This window comes from Protobothrops mucrosquamatus, unplaced genomic scaffold, assembly GCF_001527695.2.
Source record: "Protobothrops mucrosquamatus isolate PMUCROS unplaced genomic scaffold, P.Mucros_1.0 scaffold1, whole genome shotgun sequence".
NCBI classification, from domain to species: Eukaryota; Metazoa; Chordata; class Lepidosauria; order Squamata; family Viperidae; genus Protobothrops; species Protobothrops mucrosquamatus.
The window spans coordinates 1,401,519-1,429,015 of record NW_015386388.1 but is presented as its reverse complement, the minus strand read 5'-3'; the positions used below and the strand labels follow the sequence as shown (position 1 = coordinate 1,429,015).

At 37.2% G+C, this 27,497-nt stretch overlaps 2 protein-coding genes across 2 annotated transcripts in view; one reads left to right on the top strand and one right to left on the bottom strand.

The window, feature by feature from the left end:
* The window catches only part of ATXN7L3 (ataxin 7 like 3), a 29,681-nt gene extending 14,467 nt beyond the window's left edge, over positions 1–15,214 (top strand). Inside the window, exons 3-13 of the mRNA XM_015832236.1 lie at positions 435–567; positions 1,659–1,830; positions 4,195–4,292; positions 5,453–5,475; positions 6,260–6,305; positions 7,714–7,745; positions 8,600–8,668; positions 9,784–9,827; positions 11,826–11,897; positions 13,176–13,309; positions 14,714–15,214. Coding sequence (XP_015687722.1) covers positions 435–567; positions 1,659–1,830; positions 4,195–4,292; positions 5,453–5,475; positions 6,260–6,305; positions 7,714–7,745; positions 8,600–8,668; positions 9,784–9,827; positions 11,826–11,897; positions 13,176–13,309; positions 14,714–14,865 — 975 coding nt within the window. The 3' untranslated portion in view covers positions 14,866–15,214. The remainder of the gene's footprint in view (positions 1–434; positions 568–1,658; positions 1,831–4,194; positions 4,293–5,452; positions 5,476–6,259; positions 6,306–7,713; positions 7,746–8,599; positions 8,669–9,783; positions 9,828–11,825; positions 11,898–13,175; positions 13,310–14,713) is intronic.
* Positions 15,215–18,367: 3,153 nt separating this feature from the next.
* Positions 18,368–26,125, bottom strand: TMUB2 (transmembrane and ubiquitin like domain containing 2). The gene is made up of 3 exons (XM_015832235.1): positions 26,098–26,125; positions 21,919–22,479; positions 18,368–20,882 (listed from the first exon to the last, which is right to left on the bottom strand). Exons 2-3 carry the CDS (start codon positions 22,464–22,466, stop codon positions 20,531–20,533), a joined length of 900 nt encoding a protein of 299 aa, XP_015687721.1. The 5' UTR covers positions 22,467–22,479; positions 26,098–26,125; the 3' UTR covers positions 18,368–20,530.
* Between the last annotated feature and the right edge of the window lie 1,372 nt (positions 26,126–27,497).

Genomic DNA, 27,497 nt, shown 5'->3' with positions numbered 1-27,497 from the left:
ACTGATGGAAATCCACCCCAAAGCCACGGATGATCTCCCCCAGCGGCTTCACATAAATATTGAACAATAAGGGGGAGAGGACCGACCCCTGTGGCACCCCACAAGTTAGGGGCCTTGGGGTCGACCTCTGTCCCCCTGCCAATACAGACTGCGTGCGGTCGGTGAGGAAGGAGGAGAACCACCGCATAACGGTGCCCCCACTCCCAACTCCACCAAGCGCCGCAGCATGATACCGTGGTCCACAGTATCAAAAGCCGCTGAGAGGTCCAAAAGAACTAGGACAGAGGAATGCCCCCTGTCCCGGGCCCTCCAGAGATCATTCACCAATGTGACCAATGCCGTTTCCGTGCTGTATCCCGACCTGAAGCCCGACTGGAGCGGGTCTAGATAGATGTTCTTGCTGTTAAGATATTTTTGGTCTTGTTGCCTTGCAGGCTTTGGCTCATGATATTTATACTGACTTGATTGATGATGCTTGTCTGGGCTTGTGCTTTGAGGTACACCGGGCGGTCAAATGTGGATACTTCTTTCTGGATGATACAGACCCTGATAGTATGAAGGACTTTGGTAAGTGTGTGTTTTAGCCAGTGCCCCTTATATTTTCTTACCAGGAATCTTGCTTATGTGTAAAATCCTGCTACATGGCATAATAGGACATACTATTTCAGACTTATATATACATTGGATTCATACAAGACATTAAACATGCTTCTATAAAACTTATCTACAAAACATATTTGTTTTGTTATGTCTGACTTTTGTCTAGGATAAGCTATAAACTTATCCTCAACTAAGCATACACAGCTGCCAATTGGGGTGCTATTTTTTTTGTTTAAAATCAGACATACTTGCTGCCACATAACCTGGCTCACATGTGCACACAGTATTGTGCTCTGTCTCTTTGTAGCTGAGCTGACGACAGCACCTGACTGTATATTTTTTGGCTCAGAAGCTAAACAGAATCATGCTTGATTTGTACTTGGATGGAAGATGATCAGGAATGCTGGATTTGTAAGCTAGTCTGGGAAAGAGAATGAATATCCTGGAAGAAGGCAATAGGGAATTGCTTTTGTATTGTTGCAAAGAAGATTACACTATCCATGAAGTTACCAGGAACCCAACTTAACTCAAAAGAATTTCTTTTTGTGCGAGAAGTTTAAACAAGAGGGAAAACTGTTTTGATGACCAATACTAGCTTAGCCCAAAATTTTATATATATCCTACAATGCTCCCTACTCATCCAGCCACTGTTTTAACTTTTATTGCCAAATAATGATAAGATAGGCAGGGGAGTGTGTGTATGTATGAGGGGGGGGGGAGAGAGAAAGATTGTTCTACGATTATCCAAGGAGCTTTGTGAGAGTTGAAAGAGTGATACTTATGTGTCTGCTGGCCAGAGCTATTCTAGTATCTGGAGGTTTTTGCCTCCCCCTCTGTGACTGAGAATTGTTCTGGTAGCAACAGTGATGACTACATTGTTGGTCACTATTCTTCTTGTAATGCTTATCTTAAAAGAAGGGCAAACTGGACTGTTTTTAAATTTCTGTCAATCTAAGCTGCTACTCTTTGGAGAAGTTCATGAGATGCTTATGTATGTAGCTCTTTTCCTGGCTATTTGTTCAACTGAGAGATATCCTTACTTTCTTTTTTGGTTACAGAAATTGTGGATCAACCAGGCCTGGATATTTTTGGCCAGGTCTATAACCAGTGGAAGACTAAGGAATGTGTGTGCCCAAACTGTAGCCGAAGCATTGCTGCCTCCCGCTTTGCCCCACATTTGGAGAAGTGCCTTGGTATGGGTCGGAATAGCAGCCGTATTGCCAATAGGAGGTGAGGACATGAGAATGCTCTGAATGTTATAGGTCTAGCAGGAAAAGAGCTGAGACCAAGGATGATATGCTTGAAAATCAGATGTATCAGAAGGAAAAAAGAAAGTCCAACTTTGAGATTCCTATGATTGTATTGTTTTATGTTTATTCTATATGCTTAAAGTAATGCATTTTTCATTGTCATGCTAGCCTAAATTATGCATGAACTGATGCATTTTTGCATCATTATTTTACTTTTGTTTGCCATGGTGAAGAATGTGGAGATATCAAAGACTGTAGAGGCAATTATTCAATGGATTATGGAGAAAGCAAGGAAGCTCCATAAAAACATTTACTTCTGCTTCATTGATTACTCTAAAGGCTTGGATTGTGTGGATCACAACAAACTGTGGCAAGTTCTTAAAGAGAATGGAGAACCAGAGCATCTTACCTGTCTAAAAAACCTGTCAAGAAGTAACGTTAGAATCGGACATGGATCAACTGATTGTTCAAAATAGGGAAAGGAGTACGATAAGGTTGTATATTGTCATCTTGCTTATTTAACTTAAATGCAGAATACATCATGAAAAATGCCAAGCTCAATGAATCACAAGCTGGAATTACGTTTACTGGGAGAAATATCAACAGGCTCGGATATACAAACCATACCACTCTAATGGCAGAAAGTGAAGAACCTCTAAAGATCCTCTTGGTGCAGATGAAAGAGGAGATTATAAACGTTGGTTTGAAAATCAGCATTAAAAAAAAATAAGACCATGGCATCTGGTCCCATCATATCCTGGCAAACAGAAGTGAAAGAAATGAAAGCAGTGATAGATTTTGTTTTGGGCTTCAAGATCACTGCAGATGGTGACTGCAGCCATGAAATTAAAAGACTTGTGCTCTTTAAGAGGAAAGCTATGGCAAACCTACACAGCCCAATGAAAAGCAGAGACATCACTTTGCTGACAAAGGTTTGTATAGTTAAAGCTATGGTTTTCCCAATAGTAATGTATTACTATGAAATTTGGACCATAAGGAACGCTGAGCACCAAAGAATTGATGCCTTTGAATTGTCGTTTCAGAGAAGACTCTTGAGAGTCCCTTGGACTGCAAGGAGATCAAATCAGTCAATCCCAAAGGAAATCAACCCTGACTGTCCTTTGGAAGGACAAATACTGAAACTGAAGCTCAAATATTTTGGCCACCAAAGGAGAAGAAAAGACTAATTGGAGAAGATTCTGATGTTGGGAAAGATTGAAGGCAAAAGGAAAAAGAGATGGCAGAGGATGAGATGGTTAGATAGAGTAATCAATGCAATGAACATGAATACAAGAGACAGCGGAAGATAGTGGAGTTTGGTGTGTGCATTGATCCATGGGGTCACAAAGAGTTGGACATGACTTAGCAACTAAACAACAAAATAGGCAATCAAATCCATATTTCCATATGGTACCTCTGCTCCCACAGCTGCTAAAATATGGCAAGGGATAGCCTGTAATTGCAAAATGTTGATTCCTAAAGCAAATTCTCTGTTTGTACATCATGATGGAGGAATGCACTCAGCATAATGTGAGAGTTTGACTTCCTGTGGCATTCCAGTTAGACTGAGCTGCAAGTCAAAAAGCACCTGGTACAAGTTTTACTTTTGCATCAAATTGTCAATTCTAAGAACAAAAAAAACTCTTGAGTGTCTTAGTTTCTTGTTTCCACTGAAGTTTGTATCTGTATTGACCTGCCTCACTGGCTTGCTGACAAGTTTCATCTGAAATGCTATCCAGTCTGTAAACCAGCTTTCCCCAATATTGGTATCATAGCAGCCGCTGAATTCTGGAAATTAGAATCCATACATAGATAACATCCAGGTTGAGGAAGCATGCTGTACATGCTAACAAAATATAGTAACCTCAGTTGATAATTAAGACATTTGCTTGTTTGGGCTGGACTTTGTCTTTTAATATATTTAATCCTAAGAGAGTTTCCAACTTTCTACCTACTCCCTATTATACTACTGCAATTAATGCAATTTGGAATTGTTGTATGGAAAGACAGCGAGCTCCATTCAGTAGTATTACTCGAGACCAATTTCTCAATTGTGAATATTGTGTTGGTGGGTCTGATTTTCTAGGTTTCAAAAAGACAGAAACATTAATCTTGGAAGCCTGAACTCTGCTCATCCTTTTCCTAGGATTTATATTCATTTCAAATAACACAGTTGCCAATCTTCTTTGGGCTTCCTCATTGCCTGGCAATGCCATGGAGCAGTGTTACACTTCCTGGCATGAGTTAGTGGCTTGGATGACAGAAAGTGGCAATTCTAATTGCAGTCTTTCATCCCAAAATAAAAAGAAAATCATCCTTTTTCTTCTTGTTCTCCCTGCTGCAGGATAGCAAGTAGTAATAACATGAACAAATCTGAGAGTGATCAAGAGGACAACGATGACATAAATGATAATGACTGGTCATATGGATCTGAAAAGAAAGGTAAGCTGAAGCAAAGATGTGTTTGTGTGCATGCTCTTTTGTAAAGATAGAAGTCTCTTTCTAGAGTGAGGAATAGATGTTGAATTTGGCTGCTACTTCAATCAGAAATTCTGATGAGATATCTTTTAGAAGGCTGTTTTGGTGGGTTCAAAGGGACAATCTTCCACCTTGAGCACTTTGAGATATGGAGTCTAATGCAAAAGATTTGGATTCAAATAAGGTACCCAACTTTGGGGGCAGGGGAGAGAGAGGCTGCCAATGCCACACTGAGTTATTGGCCAATTTTATACTACTGTGGGTCTAAAGACATAGTTTTCAGAGATGACCTTAAGAGAATGAAAAGACTGATTTGCTCTGTTGGATATATGTTGCAAAGGAACAGATTAATTATTAATTAATTATGGTAATTTTCAACCTAAACCATAATGGGCACTATCTATTACAGTCATAGGTAGTGGCGACTGTTATGTGAGACAGACTTAACTTAATGACCCTCACCCCTGCTCTCCCTAATGCCACTGTTAGGTAAATGCACAGGTCGTTAAGCATGCATTGGTACCTCATGGGTGGAAGAGGCACTGGGAAACCTGCCACCAAGCTGACCATAAAGAAGGCAGACAAGCAATAAAAATCTTTGCAAAGCCAAAATCAGCCTAGAAGGGGGAACAGCGTAACTAGATTAAAGTCTAGCATTGTGTTCCAATGCCAGAGAGGCTCCCAAACAAGCCTCCATGCTTGGCCAGTGAAACCACACTTGAGGTAGTAGGCTTTGGGCCTACTTTTACCTGGAACTCAATATCATTTAATCTTTGCAGAAATGTATGCTTGGTATTGTTATACCACATAAATCGCATGTATTCTGTTGATATCCCATATGTCACTAGTTTGATGGAAAATTATCAGTCTTTATTAGTTGAAATAAACCTGAGAGGGATAACTTAATAAACTAATCAAAGTTTAATATCAGCCTTCATGCCCTAACTTCAATTTTACGTATCTATGTTTCTAATTTGAAACAAGAATGAGCTCTCTGGCTACAAGTATAGACTCAGGACTTTAGTTTATACTACTTCAAATGCATTATTCTTGGACCAAAATTTAAGCTTGAAAACGTTTTAAGGGGATGGTATAATAAAATATCTCCTTTTTAATCTAATTAGCAAAGAAGAGGAAATCGGATAAGGTAAGTGCATGCCTACCTTTAATATTGATTTAATTATTAAAGTGAGCATTTTTAAATCTTTTTCAAAGTTAGAAGTTAATATTAGAATTGAAGGTATATTCTGTATGTGAGTAGAGCCACTGATTACTCTCAGTTTTCATGATCTTATACTATTTGTGAAACCTGGGTTTCGAAATCTGTTGTGCATTGGATTGAGAACTAAGAAATTGTGCTATTGTAAGGGCCTTGAGAAGCAAGATTATGCTTCAATTTGGATCCTTTAGGAAGGTTTTTTTCAGTTTATTCTGTGAGTTTACATATTTTATCTTTTTACTTTGAATTACATGGCTCCTTTGAATTGTAGGAGAGTATATGCTCCTCAGATAGTGCTACACAAAGAGGAAGGAAAAGGGAAGGCTGTAATCCCTTAATTCAAGGTAGAACTCAACATATATTGGGAATGTGAGTTTTCCTTCCTAGACACTATAGTAATGAATGTTTTGTATCTGTACATCAACAACATTCTTTAAAACTATTGATTTCACAATAATTTCTGTGCTTTCACTGTTTCAAATATTATTTAGAGACCAGGTAACCAAAACATTTTTAAAAGCTAACCATCTGCATTGCTGTTACTGTTGTTCAAAATCTTGAGTGAGTAGCCTGATCTTTGTCACTGAAATGAAACAATATTGAAATGGCCTTCAAGTTGGGGAAGGAATTTAGTTGCAGGATCTATTAAATTCAGAGTTTCCCCACATCCCCATAACAAACTAGACCTTTTATTTTTCCTGACTTCTTTCAGAATCCCAATTCTCCCCGAAGATCCAAATCCCTGAAACATAAAAATGGTGAGTGTGTTGTGGAAAGCCATCTTCTATTGTTCTTATATCTAATCTCCATATGACATAGTATAATGCAGGGGTAGTCAACCTTGGCTCTTTTATGACTCGTGGACTTCAATTCCCAGAATTCCTATGCTGGCTCAGGAATTCTGGGAGTTGAAGTCCACGAGTCATAAAAGAGCCAAGGTTGACTACCCCTGGTATAATGCATAGGCAAAATTTTTCCCAATTCTCCTGTACAGCTTTTGTGTATCTCAGTTAAAATTAATTAAGTGGAGAGGGTACATACTTTTTGCTTTGTAACTGCAAGCAGTGCTTGCCTTTGGAAAGCCCCATTTTCTTGTGTTTCTGCATGCATGATGAATATGGACATGGCCAGAATAATTGGGGGGGATACTACTAAAGCAGATGTTAAATAGCAGGGGTTCTCCATAGATAGATTTGCTGGTAGAGATCCATCACAGCACCTTTTAGGTAGCCAAACTTTCAAATGCTTTTATACCACTTAATGTAGTAGCAGGTTACTCATTGTACTATAACATGTGTCAGCGTTGTTTGTCAATTACTGCTGTAAACATGCTGTGGGAAAATGTAAAAAGAGAAAAGGTGAACTGATGTGTTGTACAATCAGAATGTTTTTAGTCAATCTGTTGAATATCTTAGTAGTTCTTAAGTAGGCCAACGCGTGGTTGATTTAAAGTTTTTAATGGAAAAGCATGGGCAGTATGCATTATCGTCAGAAAACAAAGGTTGTCATGGCTTTCAGTTGGATTGGACATTTGGAGAGTGTGCATAAAGTGAATTAGAGTTGGGCTGCCAAAATGCAGATTAGATGTGGTAGCCCTACCACAGACAATCTGCTATTCTGGTCTGTCAAGTAAAGAGAGGGAATATTGAGCATTTGGAGGAACCTACTGAAGGCTTGATGGACTGTAGATGGGCAGGTAGTAATGGCAGTTAGGTGACCTGGAGCAGATAGGTTTGCTTAAAAGAGCTTTTCATGAATGGCAACAAGGAATTACCAAAGGAAAATAAACCCCCTCCAGAATCACAGGTGTCCTAGATCGCCATGAAAATGACTGGAAGGAATAGGAGTCAGCCTGTCTCTTGTTTGGGCTTGCTTTCTCCACTAATTAACCCTCCTTACTGTAATACAAGTTAAGCATGCTTTAGAATGTTTAGAATATTTCAGAATGCTAGTATGTTTTCCTATGCCAAATTGTGTTTCCTAGGCCATAATTTGGAGATGGCAGCATTTGTAACTTGATATGCAAATGGCCATATGGAATCTATGAATTAGCCTTTAAAAACAAATGCTACCCTAGTTTTCTGACATGTGCATTGATAAGCATCATAGTAGAGTGAGACCACATGTATTGCTACTTATCTGTATTCTTTTTTTCTCTTCCAATAGGGGAGCTGAGTGGTAACCCAGACCCATTTAAGGTAAGTTTAGTTCAACACAGCAGTGCTGTGTCCTATCATACTGTGTTGCTCCTCAGGATTTTAAAAAGTACTGGATCTACAAAACCTCTGTTTAGAGGTTCTATTGAGCCCGAGTCAGCTTGTCTAAATATAGCAGTGGCTCTGGAGCCCACTCCCACCATATGCCTGGATTTGATGACATAAATGCCTACATTTAAGAAAGGAATGCAAGAGAATTTTAATGTCAGCTTCAAAGCCTTATCACAATTTTTAACAAACAGCAGTGAATCCACCCTAGATGTATTTCATTGCTACATGACAAAGCCCTATCCATTCTGCACCATTGCCATATCTCTTGTGGCTGTCAACTTTTCTTAAAGTTAAAAGGGCTCTTAATGTTAATGACTCCAGAACAGAATAGGATTACAGAGGGGCATGTATTACATTTCTATTTGCTATTTTATCTTTGTTATGCTAGTATTTTATCTCATTCATTCATTCATTCATTCATTTATCTGAATGCCACCTTTATTACTTTTACAAATAACTCAAGGTGGCAAACACATCCTGCACACCTTCCTCCTCCTGTTTTCCTCACTAGAACAACCTCTGTGAGGTGGCTGAGAGAGTGACTTGTCCAAAGTCACCCAGATGGCTTTCGTGGCTAAGGTGGGACTTGAACTCACATTCACTTGCTTTCTACACTAGTGCTTTAACCCTTAGAACAAACTGACTCTCACTCAAACTGGCTCATTTTACTTTTGTGTTGCATAATTTCATTTTCATACCATTTCATGGTGAAAATGTGAAGGAAAGGATTGCCATGACTTATGTAACACTTAAAATATTTGGGTATGGTGTATTCTCCTCCTTAGTATAACAATTCTGCTGGAATCAACTATGAAACTCTGGGTCCTGAGGAGCTCCGTAGTTTGCTAACTACAGTAAGTATCTAGCTATGTTGCCTTCTGTCTGGTGGTTCTGTCTGCCGTTGCTTATTTTCAGTTAACAGAAAGAAACTGATGCTTATTTATTTGAAGGTAAATGCTTGCCCTGAAGGATGCTGCATAGGGTCTGCATAACTGATCATTGGAGCCTATACAGTACTTAAAATTTTATTTGGAAGGGACATTGCAAAACGAAGATAAATTCCCTGACTATGGCCCTTTGAAGTGATTTGAGGACTCTTCAATCCCCTGAGGCTAGATAATATTTAAAGCTGATAGGTATGGTTTATTATGGGCTTGATATTCATTTAACTACAGCAATGTACAGTTGCTGCTCTACTGAATATGAAAAAGTAAAGGAACCCAAGCATGATTTTGTTGAAATGAAGGTCAAATGACGCTAAGAAGTAGGCAGGTAGTATGAGAATTAATGTACCTAATCAGGAATAAGACAGAAATAAAGGGTGGTGAATACTGATGTCTATTATTGTGGAGATATGATCTACTGGCCTAATTAAAGTAGCTACTTAGGCTGATTTTTATTATACTTTATCCTGGAAAAGCAACAAACTTGCAGAAGATTGTTGCTCTGCCCCAGGTTTCCCCAACTGGAATATGCTCCTTGTCTGTGGAACCTGGGGTTTGGAGTCCCAATACATCTGGAAGAAGACAACCAGTATAGTTCTTTTTTAATTCCCATCTCAGTTGAGTTGCTTTAAAAGGGGATTTTCCTCTGCATTGCATCTTTACCCTTCCCAAGCAGAGTCCTATACAATTTTTTGAGACTAGGCATTTCTCCTTTTAGATCTTCCAAGGTGACCCTATGAGGCTTACAGTAAGTTCTGCCTCACTTTCCTCCCTCGCTTTTCTTTCGTTTACTCCCCATTGTCCATGTTTTTACCTGGCTGTGTTTATTATTACTTAAAGATTGTTTCTCTTCTTAGTCAGGCTGTGCTGAAAAGTCATGGCTGCATTTACAGCCCTATCTGAGGGTTAAAATATTTATATTCTGAAAATATTTATATTTTGAATGTTTAAGAATGAGAACTACCCATCATCTGATGTACTAACCAACCTACCAACCAACCTGATTTATGATCCTTTTTCTCTAGCAATGTGGGGTGATCTCTGAACATACCAAGAAGATGTGTACACGGTGAGAACTACCTTTTCTTTTCATTTTTGGGTGTCCTTTTGAGTTGCTTTGTTTGCTACTGCAAAAGTCTCTAGGTCACAAATTTGCCCCATTTGCAGTGGCTAGTTTGGAATCTACTTGCTTGTGATTACAGGAATTGATCTTTTCACTAGTGTTCACTCAAAACAGAATTCACACTTGGGGAGAAAATATGCATTGAAAATCGAGGGGAAGAAAAATATTTTTTCTTTGGCAGAACTTGCAAGACACTTGCTACCTGAGTGAAGCCCTATTATTGGAAGTGATATTGCAAAAAAATGTTGAAGAGAGAGGTGGGAAGGGAATTCTTTAGATTTTAATTTAACCTTGCAACTTGGTGAGGGGTACTTTGCCTACAATAAAATATCTCTTGCTAATCCTGAAATTGGCTTTAACTAGCTTCCTACGAGAAATTCAGAAACTTGGAAGCTACACAACAGCTATATAAAAGCTTTCCACATAATTTTTTAACAATGAATTGGGCTTCCATGCCTGTTCAAAAGGTAAGGTATTTTATTTATTAGGAAAGTTTGGAACTATTTTTTCAGACTAATACATTTTATTATAAAGCACCAGCTTTCATAAGCTTCAACCTGCTTTATCAGATGCAGGGAATGGCTTAACATAGGATTTAAAAACATAGGTATGAAATGGGCAAAGGTAGTTGAAAACAAGATGATTATACAGATCAAGGTTTCATGGGGTACAAATTATAAGTTCCTATCAAGTAACCATTGTACTGTGTTAAAAGTTATTGAAACTTTCTGAGATAAGCTGCAAATAACTGATGTATATAAATACATTGTCTTCCACTCAGTTGCTCTGGAAAAGTCTTTTTTTGTTCCAAAACAACTACATTAAGATCTATAATGGATTGTCCTGAGAGATCAAAATGTGTCAATGCTTTGTCCTTGATTCAAGTCAGACTTGGCTCAGTTAGTTCTTACGTACAAAATCATCTGTTAGTCCTGTCTAAAAGTCAACAGGGGACTGCTGGCAATTGATGGCATACATGGCATTAGAGGAACAGCATGTGAAAATGCCTATAAAATTGGCCTGTTGCACCATCTGATTCCCATGTTAACTTTCTTCTGTTTCATTGGGAGAATTTCTTCAGATGCAAGTAAAGTTGCATGTTGGCTGGAGAATTCTGGGAGTTAAAATCCACACATCTTAAAGTTGCTAAGTTTGAAAATCACTCATCTATGTGAATATGCTGGATAAGGTCATATGATGGCACAGAGTGCTGATGATACCTAGTTACACACCTCTATCCCTGGCTGAGCAGGTGATGCCATTTTAGTGCTGATCCAATATCTGGAGGTTATGAGGGTCTGGAAGGGGAGAAAGCAGCTTCAACTCAATCCTGCAAGACAGAGTGGTTGTGGGCTTTAATGTTCCCTGTATTCCAGTCCAAAAAAGATTAGCCATGTGCTGCCACCTACTGAGGTACTGTAATTCGAAAAACAAATTCAAATTCTGCTTCCAGAAAAAATCTTTTTAAAAAATAGATTGCTTATATTATATAACTGAAGTTTAGCAATTTGTATTTTATATAACTTAGTATATTTAATTTCCTCACAAGATGTTGCTGAGACTCTGCCCTGGGAAGTAAAAACTGCTCAGCAGCCAGTTGTCTAAAAGTTGGCTTGGATTTGCTTCTTGGTCTTAAAGTCTTCAAATTCCACTTACAAAAGAGAATGACTTGCTTTCAAAGAAAGAATAAAAAATTGCTACAATGATTTTGCCCTGCTAGTAAATAGGTGTATGCAAGCAATAAATTATTGTTTCAAAGGCAAGATTGGGATGCTCACAATATATTTTTCAGCTCTGAGCATTTGGTTGTTCCCTTAGATTTTCTGACAGTGTTGATCCCCTACTTCTAGAATATTGATGGGTTAGCATTATGGATGATGAAAGAGCAGGAAACATGTATTTCACAACCTGGGATTGTTCTCTAATCTCATCCTTTGCCTGAAGGTCTCTTCGCTGCCCCCAGCACACTGATGAACAGCGGAGGTCAGTCAGGATCTACCTCCTAGGATCCTCTGCGTAAGTGTAATTAGGATGGAAGGAATGCGGAAGAGAAACTCTTTTACTCCAAAATATATTTCATACTGTTTAACTGTATGAATGTTGCTGAATTTTGCTAATTGCATAAATGAAGCTGAATAACTTTCAGTAATTTGCAACCTATCATTTTGTTGGTTTCTTTCTGAGCCCCAGAAAACCTTACATTGATACTCTTTTGGCTTTTCAGAGTTAGGCATATCTCAACCAGGGGTTTTCAAGCATATCTTTCTGGGTTAGAAATCTACTCTAAAAGAAATAAAGAATATAAAAGTAGTGAAAAATCGGGGGAGGGGGGGCAATAGCACATCCTCTTGGAACTTCAAGAATGCCTGGTTGTTGTTTTAAAAAGAGACTTCCCTGATCTAATAGCACATCTCAAAACATTTTGTTTCCTTGTTCATTGCCTTAACACAAACTCTGCATTGATAGAATCTATCTTTGTAGGATTTTACTTCTTTAGATTGTAAGTTAACATTCAAGGAATTGCAGACCTGGGGCTGCAGTATATACTCCAAGATAACATGGTGAAGCCATGTATATATTTGTGCATAGTTAAATGTGTCAAAATCTTGCAAGATCAGCCATTTTTCATGTCAGTTTGGAGATTGTTGAAATCCCATATGACTCGAGCCACTTAAAAACTATTTTTTTAGAGCATCCAGACCATCACATGAGATAATATAATGAGGCCTGAAAAGATTGCAGGCCTTAGAATAAACAGTTGAAGTAAATGACCAGAGGAGGAAAACCTGAGCTGAAAAATGATCTTAAGTGTATGGGTTGAAATGCTGAGCATTTACTAAAGTATAACTGAGGGCTTTCTTTGAGAGACAACAGCATTGAATATGGATGGATAGTTGAAAGCAGTGTCTTTTCTGCTTTTTCTTTCTGACAGTATGTGACAGGCGAGCACAGCCTCTTTCTGTCCAAGAAACGCATGTTGCCTTTGTAATTATAATACTGGGATTGCCAGAAAATGCAGGTGGGGCTAGGGCAAAATAATGAAATTTAAGTGTAAATAAAATTAGAATATTAACATAGTTGATAACTCCTTATGTATTAATCATTGTCTTCTATTTTTCATATAACAATGACAGTGGTAGCATTTGGGGGTGCTGTAGAACCTGCTTCCAAAGCTGTGTTGAGACTGCCTGTAGCTCTACCAGTACAGATTGGGTTTCTCTGTTAGCTGTTGCTACAGTTAAGATAATTGACCTTGATCTTTTTCCTCTTTTCATATATTTTCCCTTTACTTAGCTCACTTCCTGAAACAGAAAGCAGTGTGGAAAATGATAGCTTTGATGTGGCAGAAAGTCAAGCCCTCATGAGCCGGCTTCAATGGGATGGTTCTTCAGATATCTCTCCCTCTGATTCAGCTTCATCAAAAGCAAGTAAGAATGTGTATGGTTGCCTGATGAGAGAGCAGGCTGAAGTGATAATGGCTTGCATCTTAAATACTGGAACTCAAGATAACTTCTAATTGTGAGGTTGTAGGAGTATTTGCTTGTTTGCCTTGTTTTTTCCTAACACATTCTACTGATGAACATAGAAGGACCAAAGACATCAAAGCATTATCACTTAGGATATCTGGTTTATCTTGTTCATACTTATGCACATAGGATGCTAAACATTGTCAGCACTAGATGCTTTTCAACCTTTCCTCTAATTCTTAATTTGTTGCAGTAGCTCATTTTGTATGGTTTGAGTTGTAGGATTCTACCATGCTATTTGCTGTCATAACATGATTGTTGAATATAGACAACTCCAACCTTTAGGAATATGATTTAGAGGTTTCCACAGGTTGCCAAATAATATAATGGTTCTTTCCAGAAAGGTCTAAAAATTAATGGACAGATTACTTGAAAAAAGATTATTCTTGACTCCTTTTCAGCTATGATCAACTAATTCATTGGCAATTATTTGTATAGAAGATTCTGCCCATAATCTCTACCAAAACATTGGTTGCTGATTACCTTAGTGAAACCAACTTCCCTGTTCTTTCAGACGACATTGTCTGCATAGCAGAGTACATAGAGGCACAATAAGAAAGGAAAATCCCAAAAGAAGTAATAGTTCCCTAAATAAGAGAGAGAGAGCCAATGGCCATTGAAGATTTTATTAAAATGCTAATCTTTCATCTTCTGTCAGTTGCTGTGCTGTCTGAATCCTGTGAGCATTCTTGGTCTACAACATCTAGAAGCCACACATTTTTGATCACTGCTCCATTTGTTGAGAAATTGACAGAAGCCTAGTAGGCAAATGCTTCAAAATAATAAACTGAAGTTGATGTAAAAGTGTGTGCAACTTACTCTTACTCACAGTTACAGCAAGTGCAAGTGTGGCAAATCAAATTGGCAAAAGGAACTAAAAAAGAGACAAGTGTTCATTTTATCACAGTAGTTGCCACTAAATCTTTTTATTTGATAAAAGTATTGTAAATACTGACTCATGGTATTGTGTGTTCTCTGGCTGTGCTCAACTGTAAAATTTATGATGTATTGTGATTGTATTGATGATTATTTGTAATTATAATATGATGATTCTCCTGGGAATGCTCTTTACTTGATGACTCGTGTGTGCAAATGGGCCACACAGATTTGACAGCAGAATTTATCCTTTCATGGCAGTGCTTTCAGCTTGGGAATGGGCAGTGAGAAGTTTTTCAAAGCATTACAAATTGCATCCCAGGCAAAATTGGCATATACTCATTGAAGAACAAGGAAGTTATTTGAAAAGCAGGACTGAAAACAGGCAGGCATAATACTTCAACATGCATTTTTTTCTCCCCACAACAGGTACAAACAACTCTGAATCCCGAAAAACCAAAAAGAAGAAACCACACATGAGCCTGGTAGGAGGTGCTCCAGGAATGAGCTCCAGTAAAAAGAAACTGAAGCCTAAACCACTTGCCCCTCCTACTCCCAGCCTCTATGATGACATAAATTGAATAATACTAGGATGAGAAAAACAGGGAGGGCCCCCGGAATCTGTTCTGGTTTCTTTCTAACCCAGATTTGGGGACAGATCTGGCTGGTATCCTCTCAAGTGGTCCCTTGCGGACACCCTTTACAAGAATGTGGAGAGAGATGGCTGCATGTGTCCACTGCCCTTCTCTCAAGCCTCCTACATAGATAGCATAGCCCTGTGCCCACCAGATATATAATAAAAGACTAGGATTGCTTTGGGAAGAGTGGGCTCCCACCACTTCTGGGGAAAAGGGATAGTGGTGGTTTGAGGCGGGCCTTAAAGATGGATAGTACTTCCATCAATCAGGAAGGAATTGATCTCTCTCCTTCTTCCCGTTTCAATTTGTCTATTTATTGTGATGTTAGTGATTGTTCAATCATGACTATATATATGATGACATCATATTTGCTTAGCAATGCTAGAGACTGAATTGGCAGGGCTGGGAAGCATCTATGCATATAAATCTGCCTGTGCTCTTTTGTTGATTTCAAAGGGTATGGCAGAAAGGAGGGGAATCAGTGCTTACCCTTTTGTCTTTAGTGTCTACCCCAGTGGCCTCTTCACTGTCTCTTTATTGGACAAATGGCACAAGATTGTAGTTATCCTAACATGCTGAGATGGGTAGAGAGAGTTGAGCAGATGTTGCTGCTGTGGTCACTATTGTTTCCTTTCCTGACACTATCTGCCTCTTCACCAGTAGCATCCCTAAAATCTTATACAAAGCAGCATTAAGAATCTGGAGCTGCATTCTTCCTGATGTATGGATCTCAGGAAACTGGTGAAACAGTTAACTTCCTTACTTGTGTTTGGATACTAATTTTGTCCAATCTTGATGAGCCAATACTCCAAGACATGCATTACTTTATACATATAAGTTAACATATATTTTAAAACATCCCTGACAATTGGCTATAAATCTGAGTTACTGAATTTTAAAACAGCTCTATTTAACATCTCATTGAATCCAGGTAGGGAGATTGTGCTCTGACCTGTTATCATTAATTTCTCTTTAACTTAGTTTAAATGACTTATTTGGATTTGAATGACTCAGTAAGTGAAAATAAACAGTACTGGAGTATTAGGGGCAAAATCAAGAAAGTTAGGAATAATGGACTGGGAGGGAGAATATATGCTTCTTTTAGATTAATAATTTTACTGTTTTCTCCCCTTCAACCACTCCCACCCCACCCCCCAAAGTATATTTTCCCTCTACTTCATTCCTGCTGTTTTGTTCTTTTTACAGACAGCTGCTGTTTTAAATCTAGTGCCATAAATCATGATGGTCTAAGGATTTTTATAGATAGATGCTAAAAATTGCAGTATTACTTCTAAGGCAGAGGTCCCCAACCTTTTGGGCACCAGGGACCGGTTCCATAGAGAGAGGTTTTTCCGTGGACCAGAGGGGGCATGCTTTTGTGTGCTGCCTGCATCCCGCAGATGGGGCTTTGCTTGTTTGTGCAGACCGGTTGCTGGCATGCCGCAGCCCAGTACTGGTCCACAGACCAGAGGTTGAGGACCTCTGTTCTGGGGAATATTGCCTCTTTGCTTTTTTGTTGTACCCTTCCTGAATCTTTACAATGTGTAGAACTATACAGAAGCCATGTAACCACTTCAAAATGTGTGCCCTTTTTTATTGCAAAAGCGTGCACATGAAAAAAGATCATTTGTTGTATCTACTCATAAGTCTAATTTACTGAAGCTTAGCTGTTTCCTTCCTAATGTGAGAATGTTTGTAGCTAATTTCTATAGTAGCAGAGAATCCAGATTGCTAATAACAACTGCTTGAGGCTGTTGCCTGGATTGAGATGGCTGACAACTTTCTTTTGCTTCTTTTGCTTTTCCCTCTTTGTTCCTAGCAACTAAAAAAAATCCTTGCTCAAAAGATGGAGGAGAGAAACTCCATGTTTTCCACTGTTAAAATTCATAGCTCAATTCCATCAGGGAAAGCTCTCTGAAAAATCCCCACTAACTGTCTTGAAGTGAAAAGCTTTCAGCACATGCACATTACAAGGAGAATCTCTAAAGGACCACCAAGTTCTTCCTTCCTTCCCAGAGTTCCACATGCTTTTCTGATGCTGTTACAGGCGGAGGCAAATTCTGCTTACCATAGTGCTTATGTTAAGGCATAGATGCTAGATCTGTTGCAGCTTCTGTGCCGGATTGGAAGATATGTGAATGTCCCAAATTGCTTCAGGTGTGGAAATAGCAGACATAGGAAGTCAACATTACTGAGGTTGGTCTTTTCTCGCCATTATGTCCCTGGGCAAAAGGTATGTTGCATAGGGAGTATTCTGGGACCAAGACGGGCCTTCCTGAAAGATCTTGCTGGACATTGGTAGGAAACCTTGTTTTGTGGTGTTCTGTGTTAAACAAGGAAAATCTGTTTGCAAAAATCTTGATCTTGTTCCTTTATCTGATCACAATCTACAAAACATTACTTCTGCATTGCCTAGACTTCATATTAAGCAAATGTTTTTAAATACATGACTCAGTATTCTATGATAGCTATGTAAGTATGGAACAGACAATTGCCTAATACGTCCTTGGAATGTAGCTGAATTATTTGGTGTGAATTGAATCTTTCCAAGGGAAGTGGGAAAAGTGGAAAATCTGTTGCTGTTCACTGCCTGATAACAAGTAGCTACATATTTAAATTATGTATCATCAAAATGCTGGCTAACTTTTTACTATTGCAGCAATATAAAAATAGCCAGTGTGAAAGAAGAGTAAGACTAGATCTTTGTTTGTTTCCCATGACTGCAACTCAAGCTTTTGGGATCATGTTTCAGGCAACTTTGGAAGTGTAGACTCTGGGTACTTTGAATATTAATTTAGCAAAAGGGAGAACAGAGGTCATTTTATATATGGCTCTGCATCTGCACCTGCACCCATTATTTTTTAAAGTAGGGCCTGTTTCACTTGAAGAAAAAAACTGTATCATGAATGGATTAAGAGTTTTTTAATTTGTTGCTGTATAAACTGCACCTATATAATATTTCTGAACATGTGCAAAAATCATTGAAGAAAGTACTGTACTGTGGTCTCTGATTTTTTTAAAAATGTTTTGTCTATATAATCTCAGCTTGTACAGGTAGCTAGATATTAAAAAAAACCTATCAAATCTGTATTTTCTTCTTCCCATTCATGGATTGTGAAATGCTTGTGTAAATAAACTGTAACTCTGCTTGGTACTGATTAAGATTATTTTTGGCTTTATATGTTTTGAGAGAATGCTTGCTTGCATATAATATGTTATTTGAAAACAGCAACTGCAGTTTTTTAATCTTGGCTTGTGAATCCAGCCAATATGTTTGGATTGCACTTTGTACTTTTAACAAACAGACAAAATAGGTTAAACAAAACAATGTTCTATAAAATATGGACTTTAGAATTCTGCAAATATTTTTCCTTTCTCCGAAGTAAATTATAACACTAAACAAAGATTGGCTTACCTAAGCTAATCATTCAGTTTACAAAAAAATAATTTTACCTAATACAGAATTTAGATTTCAACAGACTACCTTATTTGTACAAATACAGACATCTTACAAAAACACCCAATTTTTCTGCAGTTACCATTGCAGATCTTTGTGATTGTTTTTGAAAGATTTCCTGATGAGAAAAACTCTGTTGTATAATAAGTACACTTTACTATGATAGTCTTTATTTTCTATAACAGACTTGCAAGTATATCCAAACAAGTCATTTAGAAATATCTTACTTAGATGCCTATAAATAAGCATTAGCAACATGGCCCCATCTAATTATTCAGATTATTTAGTTATTTACAGGTTTGCTTTTATTTTTCCTCTAGCCTTAAATTCAGAATATCTGCACAGAAAAAACTACCAGGAATATTTATACATTTTTTTTCTTTTTTACAAGAAGTACACATTTCAGACAACATATCAAGCAAAAATGTACTTAAAATTAGAACTGTACAAATCCCTCAAGAGCACTTTTTAGCATACAGAAACATATATGGAGCACTTCTTTTCCAACAACGTCATTTTTCTTGATTTAGACAACTTCTTTGGAAGCAGCCAGTTGTGTCCCTATTCATGTACATGCATAGCTACTAAATCTATGTGCATGCCCAGAGATGCATTCTGAAGTAGCCAGAAAGGTTAGAAAAAATGTGGCTGCTTTAATGACTTAACAAAAAAAACTTTGTACACATTCTTATACATTCCAAAGCATCTCTCAAAGAATCTGGCAAGCCTCAGGTCAAAAACATTTTTGTTAATCTGTTCTTAATGCCTTGATTTTAGAAGCTACAGCAATTGAAAGCATTACAGGGTAGCTTTGAGCAGCATTTAGATATTTTTGCTTGGCACTGGTAATTTGATGTTTGCGATTTAACTTGAGCTTCTCTGTAACCATGATGTCTAAAAACATAATATTCCTCTTGACCAATAAGATTTGCTTACAACTTTGGGGCTAATTTAATATTATACAACCCTATCTTTAAAATAACATTGCTTTCCAATAGAAACTCCTACTCTCAGTAATAATTGTCCATTTTAGCTCAGACTCTGGGAATGTTCCAATGAATTCCATGTCAGTAATCTGACTTTAACACTTTGATTAACACCTATCTACAAGAAAATTCATTTGAAGTAATCATGCTTCAAAGAGAATAGAATCAGTGGAGTTTAAAACTATAACTAGATTAACTACATATGAATAACATTCAAAAATATTGATGACAGCAGACAGACTTTCTGCTTGACTGGGCAGGCACATGTCATCATATATCTTACCTACAAAAGGTAAACAAGCTGCCTAAACAGTTGATAGGAAGTTTTAAGTGTAGCTGTTATCTTGTCTCAAGCAAGCACAGTGTGCACCAAATAGGCATCCAGTTTGCGAACTCAATTCGCTGTGCCTTACCCATCAACATGCATTCATATTTTTGCCAGGGACTGACTAAATCTGTAGTCCCGAGCTAAGGTACAGCCAGATATCTTCAGAACACATTTTGAAAATACCTGATTTTGAGATATTAATCTATGTGAACTGCAGAAGACAGAGATTCCATTTGTTCCACCCCACTGTAGATTCATTAGCATTCATGGAGTGCACTGGATCATTTAGCACTAGATAATTAGACACAGTGGAATTAATAAAAGAAATGTGAATCAAGATCATTCCTTCCATGTTTGTCTAAGAAGCAATACATTAATTAGGCAAACATTTAAGCTAAAAAGCCCTCCTCTATTGAGAGATTCAAAAGATGTCCAAGGGATATAAGACAGGAATTGGATTTCAGGCCAATCATCAATAACTTTCTAATCGTAATTATGAAGAAAACTGGTGTGATCAGCCAAATTGTTCTTAGATGACATAGATAATGGAAGAGAATTATGTTTTAAGTGGAAACCAAATAATGGAAAGTAGAGGAACTGCTGATGCCTTACTCTTCTTCATGTGTCATATCTTCATCTTTTACTAATGGTTTCAAAAATATCCAGACATAGCCACAGAAAATGTATAAATAAGTAAGATTTTGTTTTCTTTTTTCAAATGTAGAGCCTTTTTTCAATCTGTGTAGAATTCTGGGTAAGAGCATTTCCAGTGAGCATATCAGATAAAAAGCATTTTGGTTGAAAAAGTAGCTGAAACTTTTCTTCCCCCATAGCTGCTCACCGTCCATACATTCCAAAAACAAGAAAACTAAAAAATACAGTCACTCCAACCAAGGAAATGGTGGCAGGTGCTGTGAATAACTGGCGGTAGTTGATGCGGAAATACCAGATTACTGCCAGCATCAGCATAAAAATCGGAATCATCAAGTCACTCATGCTCAAAGTAATACCCCCAGCTTCTGATGGTGCTACCACAGTGTCAGGAATGGCAGAAACGGTCTGGGAGAGATGACAGTGGATTACACAATTGTCCAGTATATTGAGGGACTGCAGAGTCCGTGCCTGGTCTTGGAGCAGCTGACCCTGGTAGATAAATTTCATCTGACTTTCCTGGCCTGGGAAATATTTGCTTTAGAAAGAACATAGATAAATAAAAATGTTAGAAAAAAATGTGATATCTCATATTCTAATAAACCGATGATCCTTTATAAGGAAATCAACATTTATTTTATCACAAAATAGCCAAGATAGGGTTTATTAATAAAGTGTTTTTATAACACTTTAAACCAATATACTTTTTTACACATTTTAATTCACTCATGCAATAATGTCTGTATCATGCTCAACATTCATTTTGTAAATAACTCATCTACAAACAATGCAATTTCTAAGATTCTTTCCCATTGTGACCATGGTTATATAAATACAGGCAGTCCTCGACTTATAACAGTTCATTTAGTAACCAAAGTTACAATGGCAATGAAAAAAGTAACATATGACCGTTTTTCACAATTACAACCATTGCAGCATTGCAGCAATTACATTAATCAGTTGCAGTGCCCCAGGTCATGTGATCCCCTTTTGTGACCTTCTGACAAACACTATCAGTAGGGAAGCCAGATTCACTTAACAACCAGGTTATTAACAACTGTGGTGATTTACTTAACAACTGTGGCAAGAAAAATTGTAAAATGGGGCAAAATTTACTTAACAAATTTCTCACTTGGCACCATAAATTTTGAGCTCAATTGTAGTCATAAGTCAAAGACTGTACTGTACTATATGTCAGAATAATCAGTTACAGGCTTAGGGAGTTTAGACATCCCCTATGATTCCAAAATGGAAGAAAAAGTATATGGTGATTGCTGAACTGATCTCCATCCATTTATCAGCTGGGTTTGATTCCCTCCCACATGGCAACAGTGGGAATAATGTTTAAGGTTCTTTTAAATATGTAGTATAAAGTGAGAAAAGTCTTAAACTATTCGGAGGGTTCCAAAATCAAATCTTTTTGAAAGAGATGATCTACTGTATGTTGACAAAACAATATAGCATTTTGTTCTAATCTACTCTGGGATGATTTTTTTAAAAAACCTATATAATTATTTTTTTCAAACAAATGAAGACAGCACACTAAGCAAATATATGTTAATATTCAACAGTACCTCTTCAGTATGCCTATGGTATCTTCTGGCTTTACAATAGCCACTTCTTCTGTATCATTGAGGAATTTGAGACGCACTTTGATGAAGCCTGGGTTTGGCTCACTTTCCTCCATATTGGCTTCTGTTTGTGGAACTCCCTGGCTTTCCTGAGAAACACCATCTATAAAAAAGGTCCTTTGTGGCACACCCTGAATGTCCAATAGACAGTCTAAAGCAGCATCAGAGCCACTGCCATTATCAACTTGCTCTACCGTAAGCCCAGTGCCAGAAGCAGAACCTTCATCTGCCTTTTCTTCAGTATCTTCCGTAGCATTCTCTGGCTCAGATTGTTCAGAAACGGAACTTCCCACATAGTTTTCAATGGGGTTCAGATGGATCACTGATGAATCTCCAGTAGCCACGACAGTTCCTAGAAGATTATTGCTACCATCTGCAACATACGTAGAGAGCCAGGCCAGGACCAAGGCCATAATAAGGACCACTATACCAGCCACCACAGTCACTTCATCTCCCACACCTTCAATTAGGGTAACCTCAGGAGGCTCCATCTTTTGGCATCAGCTAAAAGGGGAAAAAATAAAAAAAAAGTTCTGTTTCAAAGGTTAAAAAGAATTTCAGATAGCACTGCATTCAGATTGTGGTGCTATATCTTTACAGTTAAATCACAAACAAAAGGACTATGAGAATTTAGCTATTTTTATCTATAAAAATGTGTCTACCATGCTGAATTTGCTTTGACTTCTGTAAAGCTGAAAGCAGTAGGAATAGTTAATTATTAATTAACTGATTCACTAAGGCTAACCAAGTTGCTGTGGTTGGTCCTAAATGCACTATTCATGCAACTATTAAACAAGTTACAAAAATCTTTAAAATTTGCAGCCTTGAGTTACTTATATGTAGTAGAGGTGAGATAAAAATTTAATAAATAGAAGTGAAGAATAAATAACTAAATCTGAAAGACTAAATAATGACTTTTTATAAAAAAAATATATATCTTTTTGCTGCAAAACAACATGGAAATTATATGAGAGCTGTATCTATCAATAGCAAAGTTATTGTCAAAATTAACTTCTAATTTAGTTAATAAAGTAAAAATTATGGAGAAAAACTGTTTCCAGGGATGTAATATATTTGTACAATCAATACTGCAATGTAAAATTCTGAAATAGGAATTTAAAAAATGGATATTCAAAAATTTTTCAATCCATTAACTTTTCTATTCAAACGCTACTTATTGCAGTAAAAAAAACCATAAAGAAACTAAGGGAAGAAACTCTACCATTGTCTACTTGATTAGAAGATGCCTAGTGTTGCTAGTTGTTGTTCAACAAAACACAATTACTATCTTGATTAACTGTCACTCAGGAACAGCCAGATTCACACTTGAAGAGTTCACTTAGCTACTTTATTGCTCATGCCTAGTTCACAGGAATTTTTCCAGACTGACAGTTTGTACCTGGGCCAGACTAGATAAGATTCAATAACATTCAAGGGAAGGAGGGGTGGGGGTGTTTCAGACCTTATCTCCTGTGCCCATGAAAGGATTCAAAACTAATTTCCCGCTTGCCAGTGTCTTTCTGACATTGTTTCACATAATAGTCTGATTATCAGCAATAGGATAAAAATATTATGACATAATTAACATATGATTTTAAATTGTTTTCTTCATAGCTTCTTTTGTTTGAAAATTTATGATCCCTCAAAATTGGGAAAAACATGCATAATAAAACTCTAAATTTATTTATATAGATTATTTTTACCCTTTTATTATTTTTATAAATAACTCAGGATGGTGACCATATCTAATACTCCTTCCTCCTCTTATTTTCCCTACAGCAACAAACCTGTGAGGTGAATTGGAATGAAAGAGAGTGATTGGTCCAAAATCACTCAGCTAACTTTCATGACTAAAACCGGACAAGAATTCACTATCTCCTGGTGTCTAGCCTAGTAGCCCTACTCCAAACTGACTTTCAATTAAAAGAAAATTAGAATAATTTTTATTTAGCATAATTATTATTATGAATAATTCAGTAGCTCAGAAACAGATTTTCTAACCAAAGTGATTTTTTTTTGTCTACGTGGACTGAAAAAAATCACTGAAATTGTCTAAAGTGTTTTCCTATGTCTATCTAAAACTTCTTTACTTATCAAGAAAGATGTAGGCTTAATTTATGTAATAAGTGGAATGAAGCTCTTTTAATATATTAAATTGTGTATATATAATTATTTTCAGTTTAAAAAGAAACTTCTACTTGCAGATTCATGTTGCAACAAAATAATACAGTATTTCTTTATGGAAGTATTTGAGGTGGATGTGATAGAAAATGTTATGTTGCTGCTTCTGAATTGTTACAAGAAATCCTCAAGTTATAACTATGTTTTCAGCGACTTTTGAAAATTATAATAGTGCTGAATGAGGGTCCATAGTTGTGACTGTTGCAGAGTCCTCATGGTCAAGTTATCGCAATCCAGATGCTCAGTGCCCGGCTTGCAATTACATCACAGTGAGAGTGGTCCTGTGATTGCCATTTGTGACCTTCCCTGTTGATTTCCCCCAAGCAAAGTCAATGGGGAAGCTGGCAGGAAGGTTGCAAGTCATTCTCCTAAATTGCTCCCACTTTACAGATTACATATCTATAGCACTCCCACCGTCTCCACTCAGCAGTGTGCATCCACCTGCAATTTCAATATGGTGTAGCTAATATTTGAAAACCAATATAACTGATAGCTATTTCCCCTTATCATCTGTTATTGAAGTTATTCTAGCATTTATGCAACTATTAACTTGTAGTGTTACATGTTCTGTCTAAAATACTATAAGATATGCTTCTTTGCTTACAGTCTTAAAGGCAGCAGACAGTACTACTTATAGGAAATCCTAAAACAGGGTATCTTCTAATATAGGTAAAATAAAATCAGCATATGAGTAGACTGAGGACCTCTGACTTTCCATATTGTTAAAATCCAATTCTCAAGTCTAACACAACATGCCAATAATTAGGAATAAATGGTGATGGTTCAACATATGGAAAATTATAGATTTCTCCTCTCCCAAACTATAGTAAATGCAGTAGATAAGGAAAAAGCCTATGGATCACAGTAAATAGAAACCTGAGGTATGTATTTTGTTCACTTCCGAAAGGAAATTCTCTGGACTTTTTTACAATTAACATGCATGCTTTTTTAAACCCCTATCTTCAATATCATTCCCCCCCAAACCTCCAAGGTGAGGTTAGCACTGACCCTATTCACCTTCTGAAAGTCTCTTAAGTTATGGTTTCTAGCAGGCCTGGGAATTCTTGGGAAACTGGAGAGCTCACAAGATGGCTTACTACATAATCAATTTTTAACACACTCCATGGTATGTATTTTATTGTTGTTAAAGTTTATTTACGTTTTATTGTTCTTTTTATTTTTATGTCATCCAGAATCACATCTGTGCAACTATATAAATTTGAAAAATAAATATAAATAAATAAATTGACTGCAACATGTAAGTATGTATAGTTGGGAGATTTTTTTTCCAAAATAGAGGCTACTAAGAAGCTAATTGAGTGGATTTTTGTGCCTATACATTTTTCTTCACCGAGTGATTGTTTTTAATATTTTAATATTAAAAATAAATTTTTATGTACAATAAAAAATACAACCTAAAAAGAAACTACAAAGAATAAAATGATATTATTTGATGTCTCATCTTATTCTGCCTGTTTAAGCATTTTTCTAAATCTATCCATTATTTCTCCCACTAAAGGTCTGCGTTTCCATTCATTTCATTGCCAAATTCTAGAGGAAATCCCTCCTCCAGCAATGCTGCCTTTAAAAACACAGTTCCCCATGTGTCAGCGCCCCTCCCCCGCCCTTTCAATGAAGGGAGGCAATGAAATCCGGGCTGAGAGATAATATCGCAGCGCAAGAAAAGGCCTCCTTATAACACGGGGAAGGGAGGATTGATATCAGTTGAAAAGTAGCGCGGCAGAGAACACAACAAAAGGGAGGAAAAGCTCCATTTTTATTTGGAAGAGAAGAAGAATCCCATAAAAAAGTCACTGAGGGAGCTCAGAGGGGGAGAGGGCTCTGAAATAGGACCAAACTATGCGGCTTTTCCATTAGCGGAAACAAGATTTTATTTTATTTTTTAAAGAGGTGCAGGAAAGGCAGGAACCTGTCACTCACCTTCCTTCCTCAGAGTCTCTTCCTCCAGCTTCCCAAAGGGGATACGTCACTAACGACCGCTGACACGTACTTACGCGGCGCCCGAGAACTTGTTCAGCTGCAAAACTGGTTGCTATAGCAGCGGCTACAGACTAGGCCTATGATGCGATAAGCACGCGACGGGATCAGTTACGTTTTTTAATGATTACTTTTCCTATTTATAGTATATATTTATTCTTCGGAGAGAGTGAGACGTCAGCATAAATGGCTTGCTACTTAAATGAAAAAAAAATCCCATTTAATTCCCTTCTCCCAGTATCGCAGAATAGAGCGAGTTTTATAATTTTCAGGCTGCGAAGACCAGGCTTGATCATTAGATGGCAGCAAAGCGATTTTTGCAACAAAACCAGCTAACACATTCTGAAGGCATGTATGCTATTTTCCTTCTACTAGAAAAGAGCCCATAAAGAGGTGGAAGTTCTTATTCAGATTTCATTTCATTTCGTTTTGACTTTTTAAAGGTCTTCGCTTCTACATGTGTCAAGCTTGTGTTTTTCTTTTTGATATTTAATTGTTTCTTAAGTATTAAGAATTATATATAATACTATATTAATATAGCTATGCTTTTTCTAATAATCATTGTGATTAATATGCAGTTTTGCATCTTTTTCAAACTCTTTAGAAACTATATTGAAGAACTATTTCCTTTCAAAATCCATCAACTGTAAGAAAGGAAGCTAATTAACAGCAGTGACCAGATGGCTATACGCTGTGATTATAATCTCTCTTTCATCACAAAAGAGAAAAATATATACTTTTATTTTCTTCAGAAGGAAAGATACTCTCAATTTGATAAAAGATTGATGTGTCATCAAGTCATTGACCTTTTGATTTTTTCCATGAAATGTTTATCTTACAACTCAAAATAAAAACAGCCTTCTCTGTTCTATTGACACTCACAGGAAGGGTGTGTGTGTGTTGCATATTTCAATACACTTGAAATATTAATTACCCAATAAGACCAGTCCAGCGTCCATTTTTGTATATATTTTGACTTGTGGCTGGTTAGTTTCCAGACCCCTACACAAGGTTGCCATTAGCACTCAGCAGAAAACTCCAGCTGAGGCATCCAGCTAAGATGTATCTAATTCATCCTCATCTACAACAGTATCTTTATCTAAAGACTTCTAATTATAAAAGCAAAGAGACTAATGAAGTGCTGTCACTTCCTTCAAGAATATTGCTAATTTCGCACCATCTTGCAGAACTTCAATTACTGTTTTTGTTTTTGTTCTCTAAGGCAAATGTTTCATTATGTAGTGCACTGAAAATGTTACCTAATCAGGTAATGAAAACAAGCTCAGAGAGCACCAAGAACTCCACAGTTCAACCTGGTTCCACATATATTCTTTTATTGGCAC

Excerpts from the sequence above, each read along its gene's own strand:
- TMUB2 (XM_015832235.1), bottom strand. The coding sequence starts at position 22,466 with ATGGAGCCTCCTGAGGTTACCCTAATTGAAGGTGTGGGAGATGAAGTG. Across the intron at positions 20,883-21,918 it reads ACCATAGGCATACTGAAGAG|CAAATATTTCCCAGGCCAGG; the intron begins GTACTGTTGAAT and ends TTCTTTCTAAAG.